This window comes from Protomyctophum bolini (genome assembly GCF_963924005.1).
Source record: "Protomyctophum bolini genome assembly, chromosome: 20".
NCBI lineage: Eukaryota > Metazoa > Chordata > Actinopteri > Myctophiformes > Myctophidae > Protomyctophum > Protomyctophum bolini.
Genome location: NC_137881.1, coordinates 23391354 through 23412294, shown reverse-complemented (window position 1 = coordinate 23412294; position 20941 = coordinate 23391354). Strand labels below are relative to the sequence as shown.

The window sequence follows — 20941 nt, the reverse complement described above, 5'->3', positions numbered from 1 at the left end:
TGATTATTTTAGGTGGTCCCCAGTTCAATTATGATTATTTTATATACATGAAAGAAAAAGCTAAGAAATAAGCTCATTAGGAGTCCAAGCTAGTACTAGTGGTTCTCAAATGTTTACACATGGAACCAAATGGACCCTATGGGTCCATTTGGTTTCATTTGAACACCCTCAGCTAATATTGTTATTTTTGTTGTCCACTCATTGTGTGTGTCTGTGGCAGAAATTTAATTTTGACAACAATGTCCACCACAAGCCAACATGTTGATGACCCCTGGTCCCAGGAGAATGTCTAATTTATATTTTAGGTCACGAGCTAAAACGTGTGGGAACCACTGTCCTACTAAGGTCTCAGGGGCACTTGCAAGTACAGGTCATGTTCTACTTGCCCAAAGGTCATGCCTGAAAAGTAAAAAAATAAATTGTAAAATGATAGGTCACATTTGAACATATTTTTGGGGGGGCCCCAGGTGATGGTGAGTGAAGTGACCATAGTATAATATAGCCGATCTACAAGCTCACAACGCCTCGCAAATGTGAGCTTGTAGATCTGCGGTTTTCACTATGTATATATATAAAAAAACTAAATGAAATACCTCAACTTAACTCCTACAATTCCAAGTGCTTCTCAGGGTGGGGGTCCCCAGTTTAAATGTGATTATTTTGGGGGTCCCAGCCTGAAAAGGTTGAGAACCACTGCAGTAGGCTGTACGATAAAAAAAAAACCTACACACAGTAGCTATGAATGACTATGGGTTCACACTTGATATTTTATGTTAAGTGTAGCAACAGTGAAAACAGCACGTCAGTTAAACAGTGCTCTTATTTTTATTTCACAGATCCGAACGCAGAGTGCTCTGGCCTCATTCAGGTGTTTTATATTTTGTGTTGTATTCATATATGATTGCGTGACGTGACGTCCCCTCTCAAAAGAGCACTCGCCTGGTCGGGCAACCTGAAAGCAGACTCCACCTGCCCCAAAGTGTTATTTAGCTGCCAGAGGCAAGTGGGTACCCCATAGTGTTTTATTTAGCTGCCAGGGGCAAGTGGGCACTTCTTAGTGTTTTATTTAGCTGCCTGGGGCAAGTGGGCACCCCTTAGTGTTTTATTTAGCTGCCAGGGGCAGGTGGGCACTTCTTAGTGTTTTATTTAGCTGCCAGGGGCAAGTGGGCACTTATTAGTGGCAACGCCTGAGGAACCCAGAGGACTAGGTATTAATTAACATCTCAGATACAGTAATATCTGTTTTTTGTTTCTGAAACAGTCAATCACTCATTTGATTTCTGGGGGTCAACTCTGACACAAACAGCTGAAATCATTTTTGACCCATTTAGACCTGAGGCCGATTCTAAAAACAAAACTGACAGTTTTCTGAAAAACCCATGTGTCTATGTCAGTGGTGCTCAACCCTTTTCATGTCTAGGACCCCCAGAATGACCTCTATTTGGCCTTGAACCCCCATCTGAAAATATGTTGTTCCAGGCACCTCCCAGTTTTCAAAAACAGCAGATCTACAAGCTCGTATAGCGTGGCACTATGAGCTTGTAGATCTGCTATTTTTCAATAGCTAAAGTATAATTGATGCTTAAAACACCAAAAGGGGTCCAGAATGGGTTAAATGAGCATTTGTATAGCAACACAAATTGACATTAATATAACATTACCCTCAGTTAAAGCTGCAATGAATACACAGGCCATTCAGAAAAAGTTACATCCAACCAACTATGTTCAGAGAAACAGCAGAGACAGTTTTTAAATGAGATGGACATGTATATGATAGAAAACATTAAAAGCATCATAACACTGGTGAAATAGTGAATTTCATATTTAATGTAAACATACAGCAGGACTAAGGTGAGGTTACAGCGCTGTTGGGCTTCGAACCCTATATCCAGGCAGAAGCTCGGATAGTACACTGCAGCGCTTTCTTTTGCTTTGCACCATATCTTTACTTGCATGTGAATTCAGAAATATAAGATAGCCGATCTACAATATGCTCACTATGGAACAACTCTCACATCCTAATAATTAACCCTATAACCTTAACCCAATTTAGCTATTTGGAAATAGCAGATCTATAAGCTCCCAACATTGTGATCTGCTATTTTCAAATAGCTGAGGTATATAGCCTATGGTTTAAAGTGCCTAGCTATTTTTTGGAGCATCCACTTGGACTCAAGCCGTGAAGCCTATTTTGTTTTAGGATGGTACATGCAGATTTCAGGTATGTGCGAAATTGCGAATGTACTTGTACCACAATAACTATTAAAGGTTACGGGGGAAATATTTTTAAAAGGTTGTTAAATAAAGTGTGCCCTTCTCTAATGTAATTTTAGCAAATCAAAGGCAATTTGAATCAATAATTTTAAAATGATAGTGTGGCAAAGTCTACAAGAGCGCTAACAGCAACAAGAACAAGTTTTGGATGTTCTAAAATCTAAATGAAAGAATTTAATAATAATGTAATGCAATTAAAATCAATACTTTTAAGGAGTGAGATAAACCACTAACTGATGACATCACACCACCCCAATCCTCCCTCCATTAAGAATTGATTTTATGGATCACTTTTAAAGCACCTCTGGGCTTGGTCCTACAGTAAAAATGTTGCAGCCATTATAGATCCTCAGGTGGGGTACATCTGGCTGTTCTGAAGTTGAGCCTTAAATCTAAAGGGGACTATGCTTTTGCCCTGATGGCAAGCATATATCTTTAACAGCCATTCCACATAAATCTGTTTTTGACAACTTCGCTTATCACTATCTTTCTTGTCTCGGCTTAAGTGTTGTAATTGGTCGAAGAAATATCGTATCCGGGGCGAAATACATCTGACGGACGGATGTTCCGGCCCGACACTTACGCCGATACAGTCTCTGCCTTGGGTTGTAACCAGGCTTTTCTCTTCGCAGATGAGTGAAGGCTCATACATAGTCTGGATTTACGGTGGTTAGGTGACCACCGAACTACAACATGACGTCACGAGCCACGGTGAAGAGCAAACCACCGCCACCGCTCCAGCCCATCTCTCTGTTTTTACTCACCACCGCTCAATGTTATTTCAGCTCCGGTGGTCAGCTCACCACCGGAGCGGTGGTCACCTCATCACCGAAAATCCAGACTATGAATAGGCCTTAAGGCTGGGACCGAGGCTATCATTTAGCTGGGGACCACCTGAAAGTTGGTTGAGGATGTGTTAGTGTTGAGAACCACTGAAGTGGAAAAAACACACAATGTTGAAATATGGAGATAAGATCATGTTTCTGCCAGACAATCCCAACAGCCAACAATATAATAATAATAACCCCTCCCCTGCAGAGCGGCCACAGGGACGGAGGGGAGTGTGCAGGTGCGTCCTTTATCCAGCCAGTGTTTATGATGATGGTGATGTTGTGATGCATGAGCAAGACTGCAGCTTCAACGACATCACTCATCACCCAGACCCACCACCGCACAACGCACTGGATGAGGAGGTACATTGATCCGTTTCACCACTGTTTGTGTCTGGGTTATTATTATAACTTGATCTAATAGTGACTCATATGGAGTGTACATATAGGTACATACATACATACATACATACATACATACATACATACATACATACATACATTTTGCCCTTCACTGGTAACCTTATTTTGGATTTGTTTTAAATATAGGAAGGTTTTATGGGCTGGGCTTTTTACTAAAAAGCCCCCCCTTTTAAAATACTACACACATACATACATACCCACCTACATACATACATTTCAGACGTTTTAGCAGTTTTTAAGGACCCACTTTTAGGCCAGTGCACCAGAGCAAGCTTTTGCCTTTTTTTAAACCCCACCCATTTTAACCAAATACATACATACATACTTAGGTATGCGGTCTAGCCTAACTTGGACTCAGGGGGGTGGACGCCTCTGCCTTGCATAGTCCCCAGTGAATAGGCATTTTGCCCTTCACTGGTAACCCTATTTTGGAGTAGTTTTAAATAAATTAAGGTTGGTGGGCTGGGCTTTTTACAAAAAAGCCCCCCTTTTAAATACTACACACATACATACATGTCTACATGCATACATTTCCGAAGTTTTAGCAGTTTTTAAGGACCCACTTTTAGGCCAGTGCACCAGAGCAAACTCTTGCCTTTTTTTAAACCCTACCCATTTTAACCAAATACATACATACATACATACAAATAAATTAATTTTATTTTTTGGAGGGGGCATTTTCTTAGACTCCAATCCTGTATATATATATATATATATATATATATATATATATATATATATACACATACAGTACTGTATATAATATGTATATAGTACATATAGAGCACCGAAGTCTGCTCATAAGAACTGTGTTTGAAACAAAAATAAATAAACATTATATATATCCCGCACCCGGCGGTTTCACTCATATGGATATGAAGAATCAACAGACTGCAAGAAAACGATGCTCTTACTGCTGCCGAATTTGTTAAAATTTTGCTAGAAACAGACTATATCAAATATGAGTGACTGGCTGTCGTAAACGATATAGAGACACCCCCCCGACAATATTCTTATACAGTATGTGTGTGGTCTATTTTGACAGCCTCGAGCAGCCCTTAGTGCCATGGACCCTCTGATGAAGTTGATGGCAGAAAAGAACTCCTGTCTTCTGCAAAGGTTCCTGGTGAGGATATACTTCCAATATTATTGGATTTAGCTATTAAATAAGATGAGTTTATTTCGATCATCATCAATAGTATCCACAATGAGACATTACATACTGTATAGTGTATCATTTTAGGCTGCCCTAAGAGGCTGACATAATAGCTTATGAAAAGGCAGCCATGGTCGGAGCCGTTATGCTTCCAGGTAGTTTGCCCCATGCTCCCAACCTCGTGAACGTGATATCTCAGAAACGCCTTTTGCAGAAAATAGATGATCAAGGTACTAGTATAGAGCCCTGAGGCACTCTGCCCGACAACATATGGGGTTGTGGGAATTTCACGACATGACAAATATCCACTTGGTCTAATGGGGCGCATCACATTCGTACGTTTGTGAATTCAATCCTTGTTTCCTTCACTTGGCGTCCTTTCCTTGTGTCGTAATCCCTCCCACAGAGGAGGATGCATCGATGAAACGGTGCAAGGAGAGAGAGCGTGCGTGCGTGCATGCATGCGTGCAGCTGGTAAAATATGACTTGTTTATGGGCTTGTTTTTGCATAATCGTTCACATGTTGAAAAATATCTAAACAATTATTCAAGAATAGCAAATCTACAAGCTTACAGCACGTCACAAAGTGATGTGTTGTAATGGCCCTAGTTGTACTGAGATTGTTTGGTGGGGTGTCGTCTCTCAATAGGATGTCGAGGAGGACAGGAAGAGGGCAGAGGTGGGGCAGAGAGCCATCTGTCTTGGGCCCCGTGCCAGGAGGGAGGCAGTGGTGGGACAGAGGGACGTCTCTTTTGAGCCCCCAGCCAGCAGGAGGGCAGTGGTGGGACAGAGGGACGTCTTTTTTGAGCCCCCAGCCAGTAGGAGGGCAGTGGTGGGACGGACCGTCTGGCATAGCCCCCCATCCGGGAGGAACTCCACGGTGGCCACCAGAATAATCTATCAACAGTAGGCCTGCCACAATTATTACATAACAACCTCATAATCGTTTTCCATGCTGAAAAATGTTCACCCATTTTCAAACATTAAAAATAAATAGCTTGTAGATGGGCTGTGTCATTGTTCTAAACATTTTGAAAGTATAACGTTAAAATATGTCAGTCATTAATTTGTCATGTCCGCCCTGTGGAATTGTCCTTTACGAAGCCAGACAGAATTTGTGTTCAATGCAAAAAACAACAACACAATTAAATCGTTAATTGCAATTATTTCTGTGACAATTAATCAAAATTACAGACTGGGTCACCGAGAGAAGAGGAGGAGGGCAGAGGTGAGACAAGGTAAGGACGTTTTTATTAATGTAGTACTGCTATATTTGTTAGTGTTAGTGTTTAACCACATACAGTTATAACATTTAAGGTGGGGTAACAATGTGCTGCTCTCTCTGAGTGAAATATAGGTGGTAATGGTTTTTGTTGTTGTTGTTCAATCTCTCTCAAACGCTAGGAGACAGACTACTAGGCGAGAGAGTGGTGGTGAAGACTGCGTCAGGGCTGACCGTCACCTTCCAACAATAAAGCCCAGGTCAGTTTACTGGAATCTACTGACCTTCAATGTAGCGCTTTTGACATGTAGTACAGGGGTGTCCATTTGAAAATATAAACATACCGTAGGGCTGCCAACATCTCCTGGCATACTGTACCTTTAGACCATAAAAAAGTCACATGATGTCCCTCATGCGAGGATATCACGCTCCACGTTCTGCCGACTACGCCAGATTCTATAGCATTGCGCGGAAGCAGGGATTGAACCCGGGGCTCCCACTCGCCAGACCAACGTACAACCTACCGTGCCAATAGGGCTGAGCCCGATTGGCTGGAGGCTACACACAGCATCACCTGGGTGGGTCAGTACCTCAGTCGTGTAACTTTCCCGACGTTAAGCTGTGTAAATGTTCAACAACACAGCCATGCAAAATAACATTGACAGCTATGAGGTGGTGAAAGCTTGACAATAATTACAGATCTTGTTTTTCACTGTGTTGCAGGTCCAGAGTGTTGATCAGTGGGGTATCCAGGAATGACATTTTACGGAGGCAAAAAATACGCTGACACCCGCGGACCCCCAGAGGGGGGCAAAAACAAAAAAGAACAACACTTCAAAACTGAAAACCGGTAATAAAGGGAATATGCAAGTATAATCAATGTATGTATTTTTATTCTAAAAAAGCACAGTATGGAGCATTACAGATAAGGTGAACATGATGTCCTGCACAAATTAGTGACTCATTTCAACATTGCAATTACAACAGGGTTGCACTTGACATTACCTATAACTGAATAGTTCAGACCTTAAGTTAAATCTCTCTCAAACATTAATTGGAGACACAGACTATTTATACTATATTAGGAGAGAGGTTATCAGTCTACTATCTAGTTTAACATGATATGTAAATCATTGTCACAATTGACTCTTGTTCGCTTTCCCAGGGAAGTAGTAAGGACACTGCTTAAATTGAGTGGGAACAAAGCTGTAGTCTACTCATTTGCGTCCCACTTTTCAATTGCATTTTGTGGTTCAGAAACACAGGTTTCTAAAGAGATTGTCGGCCTACCTGCCAGGCAAGTAGGCTACAGGCGATGGTCCACTCAGACCCCCACACCTGGCACCCCATGAGACAAAGGCATTCATTTGCATTCCTTTTGCCTCTATTTTGTTTTTCAAAGGGAGTTGGAGATGCATCTGCCTGCCTTGCCTCTATTGTAAATACGCCTCTGGTGTTGATGTAGAAGCATTCAATACCGCGTATATCTATTCTACGTCTGAGCATAGACATGGTAACGCCCCGCCGAGTACCGGCCTTAACAGAGTTTCCTCCGAGGTGGATAGCTATCTGGATAGTCTGCTGCAAGGTTACTCCTTCGTGGGAAATAAATAAATAATACAAGTATGATATAATACAAGAGAATGACAGCTTGGCACGCGCAACAGTAACTTTTATTTTTGTAGAAGAGGCAAACTAATATTGTTTATGCCGTATGTGTAAACTTGAAACTATTATTATTGTATATTGTATATTATTGTACTGTAAAAAGGTCTCTTTCCCTTTTTTGTATAATAGTATTAGTTTACTATAATTTGATTAATACATGATAATCAACAATTTAATTCAGAACACACCCAAATCAAATCATACAACGTATGTGTTCAATAAATCATTCAATCAAAGCAAACGACTTAAACAATTTTAGTTTGCCTCTTCTACAAAAAATGCCATTCTCTCTCTTATTAGTATTTTCCACCACGGAGTAACCTCGCGTCTCGGAGGACAGTCTGGCGAGACCATGGGGACAAGACGGGCAGTGTCGGTAGGCCAATCAGAGGCAGGCGGGGTGTTACCATGTCTATGCTCGTACGTAGAATAGATACACTTCAATACCGGAGCCCTAAGTCCTTTCCAGTCCACTTCCACTTCCAGACGTGTTTTTTTCAGCCAGGTCCAGTTACATTGTTTTGGTTGCTCTGTGTGACGGTGGCTAAAACCATTGTTAGAGCTTTCCTTGGCATAAAGCCAACTAAGCCAAGACATCCTTATAGTCACATCAGAACATTGTGCAAATCTTTATCACTTGAAGCTCTCTGCTGTGGGAAATAAAACATTTTACAATTTGATGTTGTGGATTTATTCCTAAGAAAAGCAGCTATTCTCGGGAAAACATTTGGCAATAATATCAGAATATTTATTCTTCATCCGCAATGAAGTATACAATTATACTTGCCTTATTCAATTTACTATTTTGGCATTTAGTGTGAGATCAGAGTCAGTAAATGGCATGAACCCTAGGCAATTTCAACAAGACGTTTCAAAGTCACTAAGACAGGGCATTACAAAATAAACAATACAAAGTAAACATCAAACTTAACAGTTGTAGAATTATGTACTAAATCTAACCATTCAACCAAAATCTTCACTTACTGGAACAGAAGTGTCAATTTATGGGTCCTTGACATGAAAATGTTAGAGAACCACATTCTAAACAATATGCTATCTAAATAACATTAGTAGAATTTGTGGTCAAGCAAACGGCATGGGCTATATGTACAGTACTTCTAAATAACATCTGCATAGTACTCATGTTCTTTATATACTGTAAATGACCACAAGTTCAAATGGTGCGTGGCTACTAGACCTCAGTGCAGAGGAAGTTCCTTCTCTCCATGCAGTCCCTGATCTGCCACTGGGTGGTGTGGTCTTTGGGTAGGGTTCCACAGTGCCCCACCCAGAGCCACTCGCCCGCCAGGAAACGCAGACCTGTCCACACCTGGAACACCACAACATGGAAAGCAAAGGAGGTAAAACATGTTGTGTTACTTAATTAGGACTCAGCTTTGGTTTAGTCAAACCTTGTCGTTATTGTCCAAGCTTAGTTATATGCTGACCTCTTCCTATATGATAAACGAGACATTGTTTTAGATTCAGAATGAGACACATTTTTATTGCCAAGGTTAGTGTTATAGCATTAGAGTTAGGCTTTGGGTTAAAATCTTTACACATGCCACGAGTACATTCACACAGAGCGTGAATATTACACAGCAATAAAGCAACATAATCTTTATTCGGAACAAGGCCAATATTCTTCTGAGCTTCCGCACTGCTAATAAAGGCGCCATTGACCTGTACAAATGAGGCAACAACTACAATGTGACATCTCAACCCGAATCTTCAAATTGGTCATGGCCTCCTGGATCCTGTCCCTGGCGTAGCGGTGGTCGTCCTCGGACTGCAGGCTCACCAGGTCATACTGGTGGTCGCTGTAATGATGATCAGGTTGGCTGGAGTCGACACCGATGTCCCTGCAGTGCTCCAAGGCACTCCCACGTCCTGTTCTCTTTCACCGATGTTGGGGCCTATAGGGTCAGGATTAGTGACAGTGTTGGTCTCGTTCACCAGAAGGACCACGTTGGGGTTAGTGACGGGGTCGTTCTCGTTCGCCAGGAGGACCAGGTTGGGGTTAGGCTCAGGGTTAGTGATGATGGTGTTGGCGTCAACAGAACAGATGAACGGAAGACCTCGCACCTGTTAGTGTGAAAGGAGAGGAAGCCACAGTCATAGTTCGGGAGCCCAATTTCTGTGGGTACCAGATCTTCTCGGCTGCAAGAAGTTCTCGGGAGACCGACGTCATCACGTATCCAAACTTTATTGAACAACGCTCCACGGTCCAAAACAGCAGTTTATTGCACAGAGGTACTCTCAGCAGGTAGGCTAATCTTATAGGACCACGAGAACTTCTTGCAGCCGAGAAGATCTGGTACCCCCCACACCTACTACTAGTAACCTTGTCTATGATCCATCCCTCCATCCCTGATGATGTCACCATGACCTGGCTGGGCACCAGGGGGGTGATGTCACGTGATGCACTATTATTTTAAAGATATTGTTTGTTTGTTTGTTGCCTTTATTGATAGGTTGAAAGTAGACTGACAGGAAATGGACACACACACACACACACACACACACACACACACACACACACACACACACACAGATCTACAAACGGCGTAGCGGCGTAGCACTACGAGCTTGTAGATCACACAGTCACACACAAGCTTGTAGAACACATACACGCTATGCTACATTTCATAGTTAACGGCATTAACTTATTTTTTATTATTTAATATTAATATTATTATTACTACTTGTCTACTATTATTACACTTAAATAAATATTATAAATCTACGAGAGTATCGCAACGACGTCATACTGCGGGGCGTGGTTTCGTTAGCTTTTAGCCAACACACTGAGTGCGAAAGCAAAACAAACAGACTTCTTTCTGTGCGACCTCTGTCTGGAAAGCACAGCGCACCACAAGACAATAAAACAGCTGAAATATGGATCTAACAATAACAAACACGTGTATAATGTGAACCGACGCTCCGCCGAGACACACAGCGTTGTTTTCACCATGAATTTAAGAGGACTGTTTCAAGATTTCAACCCCAGGTAACCAAAAACATCCCACCACTTAGCATAGCTAGCAGGTTAGCTCGCCTGCTAGTTTGTTTTAGTCCACAGTCCACACACAGTTGGGCACGTTGTGGTAGCTAATTACACATCTGTCAATTGGTCGTGTAAATGAATTGATTTGTGAGGTTGATAAAAGGCGTTAGATGCTGGGAAGCAACTTGTGCTAACTGTTACCAGAGTAGGCCAGGCTAACCCTGCTAACGCTGGCCTGTGTTTGAACTGTTTGGAAAACTAGCCTCGCACGACTGCATGCCACTGCTTTTTCTGTCGTGCTCTTATTGTTTCAACCATGTAAATAATGTCTTGTAAGCCTTAATGTCCCCAATCTGGGAATGGGATAGCTCTGGTGAGCTAGGAATGAGATTGTTTTGACATTTTGTGAAATAATCACGTGCATTCTTAAAAACGTATTATTTGTATGTGGAAAATATACAGTTATGATCTTCCTTAATCTTACCTCATCATAAATTGATATTATAGGTCTGTTTTACATCAATGTCTACAAACATTGTGACCAAACAAAAGGCCCGCAAATGCACGACATGAATGATAACCTGGCATGTTACGTCGTTGAATCAAACCGAGTCAATCACATAGATTTCTGGTGGTGATGCTAATTTATTCAGTTTGTGCTGTGTGTTATCTTACATACGGAATGATAAACATTAATTTCAAGGTTGTGTACTTATTATATCAATAAGTGATGATTCCTGCTTTTAATCACTTACGCCCAGCTATTTGTTGACCAAAAAAAGGAAGATATTGTCACAATATTTATATTGCGGTATTTATTTGGTCACAAACGAATATCATGAGAAATGTTATTTTGTCCATATCACACACAGACCTAATTTAAAGGAAGAAAGGGTCGGCCTCAGAACAAAACATTTTTTTTAATAGCCATGATTAAAAATATATTGTATTGTATCACTCACTGCCATTATGCACAAGCTGTCCCTCCAGTCCACATTACCATGGGTTAATCAGCACTAAACCCATCTCAATGTCATCTCGCTGACACTTTAGATGCTACATTAATTCATTTATAATATGTATGAAACTATGAATATGCTCTCCCTGCTGTGTTTTCTTTTCATCACTTTGTCCCTAGCTCTCATCCATTGTTTGACATACTCATACCTGTAGAGATAAACCAAGCCATTCTTCTGGAATATCTCCATCTCGCACAGCTTAATGTTATTTTGGTTTACTGTGCTGAAACTGTTTAGGGGATTATTATATCTGTATTTTGTGCACTTAAAATTCAACCTCCCCTCCCCCACCCCTCTCCACCAATTCCCCATCCCACGCACAGCAAGTTCCTGATCTACTCATGCCTGTTGCTGTTCTCCGTGCTGCTATCCTTGCGGTTGGATGGAGTCATCCAGTGGAGTTACTGGGCAGTGTTCACTCCCATTTGGCTCTGGAAGCTACTGGTCATCATAGGGGCTTCAGTGGGCACAGGAGTCTGGGCACACAACCCCCAGTACAGGTACTGTAGTCTCCATGACATGGATGTTTTGGATTATGTTGTCTTGTAGAGTTTGCCAACGTGCTTGAATCTTTTAGTTTTAGTCCAATGAGATTGAAATGTGTTGGATTTGCTATTTATTTATTTTACTGGAGAACGGCCATAGCCACTTTTCTAAATGATGACTCATCACATTTGTGATAATGGCCGTTTTTAGCCTGACGCAAATGCTTCAGAATCAATGGACTCATGAAAGCCCCCTAGTTTGACTTTCCCTTCTTAGGTAGCCAGTCTGGAGAGAAAGGGACAATGAGATCACAGAGGCTGTTAACGCGCCACCCTTCTAATTGATTCATTTCCAGGGGTTGGAGAAACCTCTCTCAAGTAGCACTTTACTGGATGATTTCTTTCCTCAGAAATAATGTAGTTTATGTTTGAGGAGCAGCATCATGTTCTTCGTGTCCGCAATCCATGTGCAATGGTTCACTTGGACATACCGGTGCTCAGCATTGCAAGTCACGTACCCCCTTCTCTGTCCTCCGTTTACTAGTCTGTCTTTAATTCCACTAAAATAAGAAAAAAATACCTATTTACAGTGGTGTAAAGTAACAAAGTTAATTTTCAAAAGTACAATTTTGAGGTATTTGTACAATTTCCAATACCTTTAGTTCTACTCCACCACATCTCGGAGGCAAATATTGTACTTTTACCATTTAAAAATAGCCGATCGACGCATTGTGAGCTTGAATGATCTGCTATTTTCAAAAGATATGTATACATTTGAAAACTTGAAATGGGACATTCTGGACAATGAGTACCTTATTCTACTTTTGGTACTGTGAACGTGTGTCTTCCCATTCAGGGCTGAGGGCGAGACGTGTGTGGAGTTTAAGGCCATGCTGATCGCGGTGGGTCTCCACGTGCTGCTGCTGATGTTCGAGGTGCTGGTGTGTGACCGCGTGGCCAGGGGGAACTACTTCTGGCTGCTGGTCTTCATGCCGCTGTTCTTTGTGTCGCCCGTCTCCGTGGCAGCCTGCGTCTGGGGCTTCAGACACGACCGCTCACTCGAGGTAAAGGAAACGATAACAATCACACCATAATGTGAAGTGAGCGGCGGGGGAGGGGAGGGGGGGTAATGAGTCCGACCCCTCCTTCCGCGTGTGTCTGTGTCGCACTCCAATGATCTGCAGTGGTCAAAGCAAAGGTCCTACTCAGACATGCATACGCATAAACACACACACAAAGCCCTTTGGAGACGGTGTGCCACCGCTCAAAAATAAACATGCTCTAGCAGTAACTAACCACTTATTTTATTCTTTGGCTGAAAAGTATGATTTGATTAGATTTTGGTCAAAACTCAATATAACTTAAACGCAGGGATATACACACACACTCGTAATGAAATGCTTTTTTAGCCGATCTAGATAACTCAGATAAGCTCAGAAAGGTCAAAATGTCTAAAATATGATGTGAGCATGTCATATCATGTGAAGATCTGCCATTTAAACCCTAGCACCCAGCCAATCTTGTAGATTTGCCACAAGAGATTTAGTGTACATAGAAAAAAGTGCTAGTTTACTTTTAACTAAGCATAGATTTTTTTATTTTATATAATAACACTATTGAATTTTTCATTTCTCACAAAGGTGTGGCAGAAAAGCATTGAAGATTTATGTGGTTAACTGACTGGTACAATTATACAATCCATGTGTATATATCTCTCTCTCTCTCTGCTTTTTTTGGTTCTCTCTCTCTCAGCTGGAGGTACTGTGTTCTGTGAATATTCTCCAGTTCATCTTCATCGCTCTCAGGCTGGATAGGATCATCCACTGGCCATGGCTGGTGAGACACGCACACACTCAAAATTGCAATGTGATTGCAAAAATATATTGAAAATATATAATCAGTGTTGTGTAACATTACTTTCTAAACTTTGTTAGGTTACTGGATTACTGTCATTAAAAATAATCCTGTTACGTTACAAGATGACCTTCTGGGAAAAGTAACTCGTTAGATAATTATGAGTTACAGACGATTAAAACCCACCTTAAAAAAACAAAACGAAAAAGGCTACCGGTGTTGGTTGCTGCTGCTTGATGCTTCACCAATTTGCATTGACGTTGATCTCCTTTCCCCAATGAATCCAACAATAGTGTGAATACTTCCACAGCCTTACTAAAGGATAAACTATCCGTCTTCTCTCAGGTGGTTACACGAGAATGGTGTTCATAGAAAACGGCAACATAAAGTATCGTTTGCTGGTGTCCCTTTAGACACAGGAGTGGAAATCTTTGAGAATGCCCTTTTATCCCTTCTCCATGTAAACAGGCAAAACGTTGAATCCGTAAAACCGATGACATCATGGCTCACGCTGGCTCACAGCGCATATTTATTACATTGATGCAGAGCCATCAGGCATGACCTTCTGTGGTCTCTAACGTTACACCTAGCTACAAGCTCTAGTATGTGAAGAGTCTGCCTGTGCTATCCTCTGGTGAAAGGCTAGAGGTTGCACAATGGCAGGCTCTCAGTCAAATATGGTCACACATCGTCGATGTCGGACAGAAACGTTGTATCTGCATATGTTTAATATAAAAAAAGTATTAACCAGAGGTAAATAATGACTACATCTTTGAACATGGGCGAATATCGTGTGTGTGTGTGTGTGTGTGTGTGTGTGTGTGTGTGTGTCTTCACAGGTGGTGTGTGTCCCGCTGTGGATCCTGATGTCCTTCCTGTGCCTGGTGGTGCTTTATTACATCATCTGGTCCGTCCTCTTCCTCCGCTCCATCGACATCATCGCCGAGCAGCGCCGCACCCACATCACCATGGCCATCAGCTGGATGACCATCGTCGTTCCGCTGCTCACCTTTGAGGTGAGTCCCAACTTGTTCCCGTAGTGGCGGAACCACCAAGCCGTTTTAACCAGATTCTCCAACCTGGCATCCCTATTTTGGCCATGTCCCGAACACTGGGGCAGGAGTCGGGACCCACATTTTTGTTTTGTTTCCTACAATTAGTTTTTATTTCAAAGCATTAAAAAAAAAAAACATTCATTCCCCAATAAAGCTAAGAGTGTCATTAATTATAGACAAAATTCAGTAATTTCATGAAATCACAGAAAGATATAATAAATTCCATAAATTAGAAAACGCATGTTTAATAAATACCCTTGTTTAGCGGTTTTCTTCACAGAATCAAATCTTTCATGGTCATGAATATCTTTGGGAAAAATGAAGATGCTTTGACTTGTGGACGCACACAATGGCTGCCACTCCTATGCCCTATAAAATAACACGTTCGAAATAGGCTAAAATAGCAGTTCTACAAGCTCACATGTTGCCTCATGACCATTAAAATGAGTGGGACAAATATTGTTTGCTCCACAACTGTTGACATTTTTTCTTTGTATGGCTTTATTAAATTCATACAATTTCTTTTCTTTCTTTTAATCTAAAAACATTGGATAATAAATACAAACATTGGAGGTTAGTTAACACTTTTTATGCCCCGTAATTTTTCAAAATAAAGGCAATAGTGCCCAGAACATGAGGGAGATTTTACTCTGAAAAGCCCTGCCTTCCATTTCCCCCCAAAACCGGGAGGTGAAATCTTCCATTACTACCTCGCGCTAATGAGTCTGATCTCTGTTTAGAACTTAGAGTATATATTAATAGAGACGGCACCCGGAGGAAACCCTGCTGGCCCAAACACATGAACATGCTGGTCCGTTGACTATCATTGCGCGTTCATGTGTTTCGGCCCAATCCATCCCAGAATGCACTCTGTTCCTACCCGGAAGGAGGAGTGAAATCGCCTCATGCGCTTTTGAGCAACTTTATGCAAGTGGATGGGAGGAGAACTCCGGTGCCGTCTATTAATATATACTCTAAGGTTTAGAAGTGTTTACATTCCAAACGAGATGCCTTCTGAAGTCAGAAATTAGGACAGAACTTCAGCGTATTGATCAAAACCATGGATAGCTCCATAGATTCTGAGATAATGGCAAGATTCTCATCTCTCTTGCAGATCCTTCTGGTGCACAAGTTGGACGGCCACAACAGTCTGAGCTACGTGTGTGTGTTTGTTCCTCTCTGGCTGTCGCTGCTCACACTGATGGCGACCACCTTCGGACAGAAAGGGGGGAACCACTGTGAGTATTGTCCTGCTTTTTTTTCCAATAAGGATCCGTATACATGATTATGTGCTTTGCTGCTTATACTATAAATCCAGACACTAAAGTCGCATTCACACCTACTCGATGCAAATGGGAGGAGAAGTTGCATCATTCTTGCATATTTAATTTGCTCTGTTTCCCTTCACACTGGCTGTGTGTGTTACACCTTAGCGCACAGCCGCGGACAGAAGAAACTGACGCCCGACATCATTCCGGCTTTTTAGACAGCTGATGGATGGAAAAGAAACTCCACCTCCGCGGCTGACAGATTCCTGGAAACGCTCTCCTCCGCGTCAGTCAGCCGCGGGGGTGGAGCTTCTTTTCCATCCACCAGCTGTCTAAAAATCCGGAATGATGTCGGCGTCCGCTTCTTCTGTCACGGCTGTGCGCTAAAGTGTAGCTGGGCTGTGTGTGTGTGCACAAGATAGCTACAACTTTACCAACTTGTTTTGTAAAGTAGTGGCCAGGCTACTAAAGCCTACATACATAAAATATAGATATAGCCTACTGTCTACAGTAGCCTACACCAAGACACATAGCCTACCACATTTATCTGACTCCAGATCAGCGGAGCCGCCCATCAGGATTCCATTGGGATCGACTTTAGTCCAGAATGGTGCCCGCCGCCCTCTATTGTAGTTATCAAAACCTATTGCGGAGGCTCTGCACTTGGTTTGGAAGATAATGCTGTGCCAGGGTTGAATGACGTGAGGAGCACTGAGTGAGTGATGGGCTGTTCCATGTGGGCAACTGGGCAAGCATTAGAGTTCTTCTAATTTTACAGAGCTCTGGAAGGGATTCAGCCATTGTTCACTATCAAAACAAAATTGCCCACTGGAGAGAACTTTCGTCATCTAAGTGACACCGACCCCACACTATAACCTCACAGTATATCTCCTATCTATTGATAAAGATAGGAGATACTTATTTTATTTACGCACGCACGTGCACACACACTGTATTATGAATTAATTTCACCATTGTTTTACTACTAACAGAGTTACAGCTCTGTAATATAAATCTTCCTAAGAATTGTCCCTTTCCTCCAGGGTGGTTCGGCATCCGCAAGGACTTCTGCCACTTTCTGTTGGAGCTCCTCCCCTTCCTGCGCGAGTACGGTAACGTGTCCTATGACCTCCAGCGCAGCGAGGACCCAGAGGCGGCGGAGGATCTGCCAGTACCCGAACCACCGCCAAAGGTCGCCCCTATGTTTCACAAGAAGACGGGAGTGGTAATCACACAGAGCCCCGGGAAGTACTTTGTCCCGCCCCCAAAGCTGTGCATCGACATGCCTGACTAATCCGCTGTTTGGCAGCTGACATTTAGGGGAACACTGTCCTGACTTGGGCTCATAATTATAGCCAACATACCAGGGGATTTAACCACTTGAACCCTAGTGTGCCTATTCTGGGCATGTCACAATAAGACAGGAATAGGCGAAAATTGCCGATCTACAATTTCGCAATGCATGGCACTGTGAGCTTGTATTATCGGCTATTTTCACTGACGAGGTTTGGTGTAGCGTAGAGAAAGGAGTGGGCCACGCATGGTCCCCGGAGGAACCCTGCTCAATTCCGTATATAGGGTTTAAGTGGTTACTTATTAAGCAAGGATTTTGTTTCTCTTGACTATTTTGTAGTTGACTTCTTGGGCTCTCCAGGAAAGTGAACACTCTTGAAATGCTTGACTGGGGGGGAACTATATCTGAGCAAAATGGCAGAGCCCTTTACAGTGGCTTAACGAACTGTTATCGATTTAATCGGTAGCCTTGCAAAAACTGAGTTGAATGGAGTCATGTCTGACTTCTGTGATATTTTGGAGGCTGAAAGACGAAGCTGGATCTACGCACACCTTGCTGACGAGTGGACCTGGAGAGATGGAGGACCTTTGTTGGGTTCTGGGGACCTCTCTTGATACTCTGCATGGTTTCTGATGGGGACCATCGAATTGGATGTTTTTTTTTTTTATCAGTTTACACCTGTTGTTACTACTCAAGTGGTATTTGACAGCAGAACTCTAATGGCACTTTCTTTGCCTTTCCCAGGAGAGGACAGGCTGTGTTTATAATTGTATATAATTCAAGAAGTGGGCCAGATGGGGACCAGATTGCAGACTGACAGATTATAGAGGTTTTCTGTTACAGGTAAAAGGTTGTTTGGTTTATTGCATCTGAACAATTTGCAATCATTCAGCTTCAGTTAAATTGTTAATCACAACAAATGTAACATTGACTTTAAATACTTGCCTGTGATTGTCTTTACTTGATTTGACCTTGGTGTCAAACCACATCTGTGCTGAAATCAACAGGAAAAGCTGTTCTCATATATATTAATTGACCCATGTGCAAATGAGCCTTCTGTAGTTTCCAGGGGGCTACGGTCTCATCCCAACACAAAACTGATCACACATTGTCTGGTTTCTTCAAGTAACCATCAACATTCAAATTCTCCAATATTGTTTTAAGTACATCATATTGTTTTTTCCTTTTTTTGGGTCATTACTGCAGCAGTTTGGTCTACATCCTTTAGTTTTTGTTCAAGCCAACACATACATTTCCATTTTATGACATCTCAGGGACCTGTTTTCCAGTAAATTGGTCTCAGGCCAGAAAGCAAACTAATTTGGGGGAAAAGCACATTTCCAAACAATGGCTGGTGTCCATATATTGATTTTCTTTTGTTATGTTTTGTTTTATTAGCATGAGTGGTCACATTGTCATCTAACCCCAAAACCCTGGCAGTGCTAGTGTTGTGTCCCACCCATTAATTTAGAGAGGACCACATCTTATGGTTAAGGGATGACATGGTTATGGAGGATGAGATGCATCTTATGGTTAAGGGAGAGGGTTATGAATGGGGTGATGCTTAGCACAGTACAGTGGAAATGTGTGCACGTATACGGCTGTTACTGGTTTAGACCAGTGGTTCCCAAACCTTTTAGCTCAAGACCCAAACGAGAAATTTGACGAGAAAATAGCAGCTGCGTTGTGAGCTTGTAGAGCAGCTATTCACTACTTCTTAACCATTTGTTTTCTAATTTATGGCATTTCTTTGATTTTTAATTTATTTCTAAATGAAATTACTGAGAAATCATTGCATTTGTTTTTTATTCATGAACATTTTTGCTTATTTAGGAATGGTTTTTGAAACAAAATGTTAGGGACCCATAAAAATGCTTCTTAATCTGTGACTCACCACAAATGTGTCCGGACCCAGTGTTTGGGAACCGGTGGTTTAGACAACTTCCTAAGGTTACATTATGGTGCTGTGGGGAAAGGAACATCTTGAGGCCATTCAAATTCAATAATTATTCAAATTCAAATGCTAGGTAATAAATACCTGTCTCTACACAATTGTTTAAGTGCTGAAATTCTTTCCATAGGAAAGAGACCTTTTTTGTTGATTTTTTATTTTATTTAGATGAGTACCGGTATGCAACTAGTTTATATTTTTTCATTTGATGCTTGACAACACTACAAAGAGATGTAGGCTACAGAGATGTGTGGAAATGCTACATGCTGTTTATTATATGGTATATGTAAACACAATTGCATCCTTTTTATTCCGTCATATACTTCTGAGTACATAATGTTTTGCTGTATTAAAGGTACAGGGGGTGAAGAATGGGCTAACTCTTCTGCCACATCCATTCTATTGGAGTTAGTCACGCTAGCCCAGATTCCTGTCAATGTTCGACCCAAGGGTGTGGTATCAACGACAACGGACACAGATGCAATAAATCATATTGGAAGAATGATATCAGAGTTGTTCTGTCTCTACTTTGTCAACATTTAAGCAGGCAACACGTGAGTCATCATGGAGGACAAAGGACAAACTGGCTCAGCATGCTATTCCAAGTCTCTGACTTTATTAGACAGTAATTGTGGTAACAATGTGCGTAAAAGTAAAATCCATATAAAATGTTTGTATAAACATGTACCATACATGCCTGGATATGATGTTTTAATACAAAAAGATTTAGGAGAAAAAGGTCCCGCACACTGTCTTGAGCAGTAGTTTATTCAGAGTGACAATGTTTCGGTCTAAACGACCTTCATCAGGTATCTGGTTGTTTCAACATTAACCTGTAACGGCTATATAGAACTCAGCAGCGGATTCACATGTCATATTCATACTGCATTAAATGCACGAAATATCAACCGTTATCAGGACGTTGAAATATGGCTAAATATGGCCATTCTGGCATACTAGACGTTGTGGTGTTTGGCTGTGTTCACCCGTACTGAAGGCATGCAGGGTGGTGCAGACATAGCCTGGTCAACGACTCCCCCTGCTGGACATATCGTTTCCAACTCTATGGTTGGGGCATGGAAACTAAGGGGTACTAATATTTGAGTCATTCCACGAAACCGTGTGTAAAGATTACATGGATTTTATCTTCATATCAGAAATTATCTTGCTTTCTTTCAGTAGATTTTGTCAATTTGTTCATGTCCCCAATTGCCTTCGATGAAAGTGGACTTGAGATATGACTAAGATGTACAAAAATCCATAGATTATGACATTCACAATTTCACATGTATACAATCGGTTTATTGCTGGTCATGTTTAGTTTTTTAATAAATCGATGATTAATCATTAAAATAGCATTATATAGCTCTGTCCCTCAATCGCACTCAACCATTAACTGGCCCTTTAGTGACATCTACAAGTCTTCTGAACAACA

The 20941-nt window shown here is 41.7% G+C and overlaps 1 protein-coding gene across 1 annotated transcript; it reads left to right on the top strand.

Moving 5' to 3' along the window:
* Positions 1 to 10385: 10385 nt before the first annotated feature.
* On the top strand, positions 10386 to 20182 carry tmem185 (transmembrane protein 185). The gene is made up of 7 exons (XM_080792690.1): positions 10386 to 10583; positions 11923 to 12099; positions 12941 to 13148; positions 13837 to 13920; positions 14778 to 14954; positions 16108 to 16231; positions 17305 to 20182. Exons 1-7 carry the CDS (start codon positions 10546 to 10548, stop codon positions 17553 to 17555), a joined length of 1059 nt encoding a protein of 352 aa, XP_080648816.1. The 5' UTR covers positions 10386 to 10545; the 3' UTR covers positions 17556 to 20182.
* The last annotated feature ends 759 nt before the right edge of the window (positions 20183 to 20941 follow it).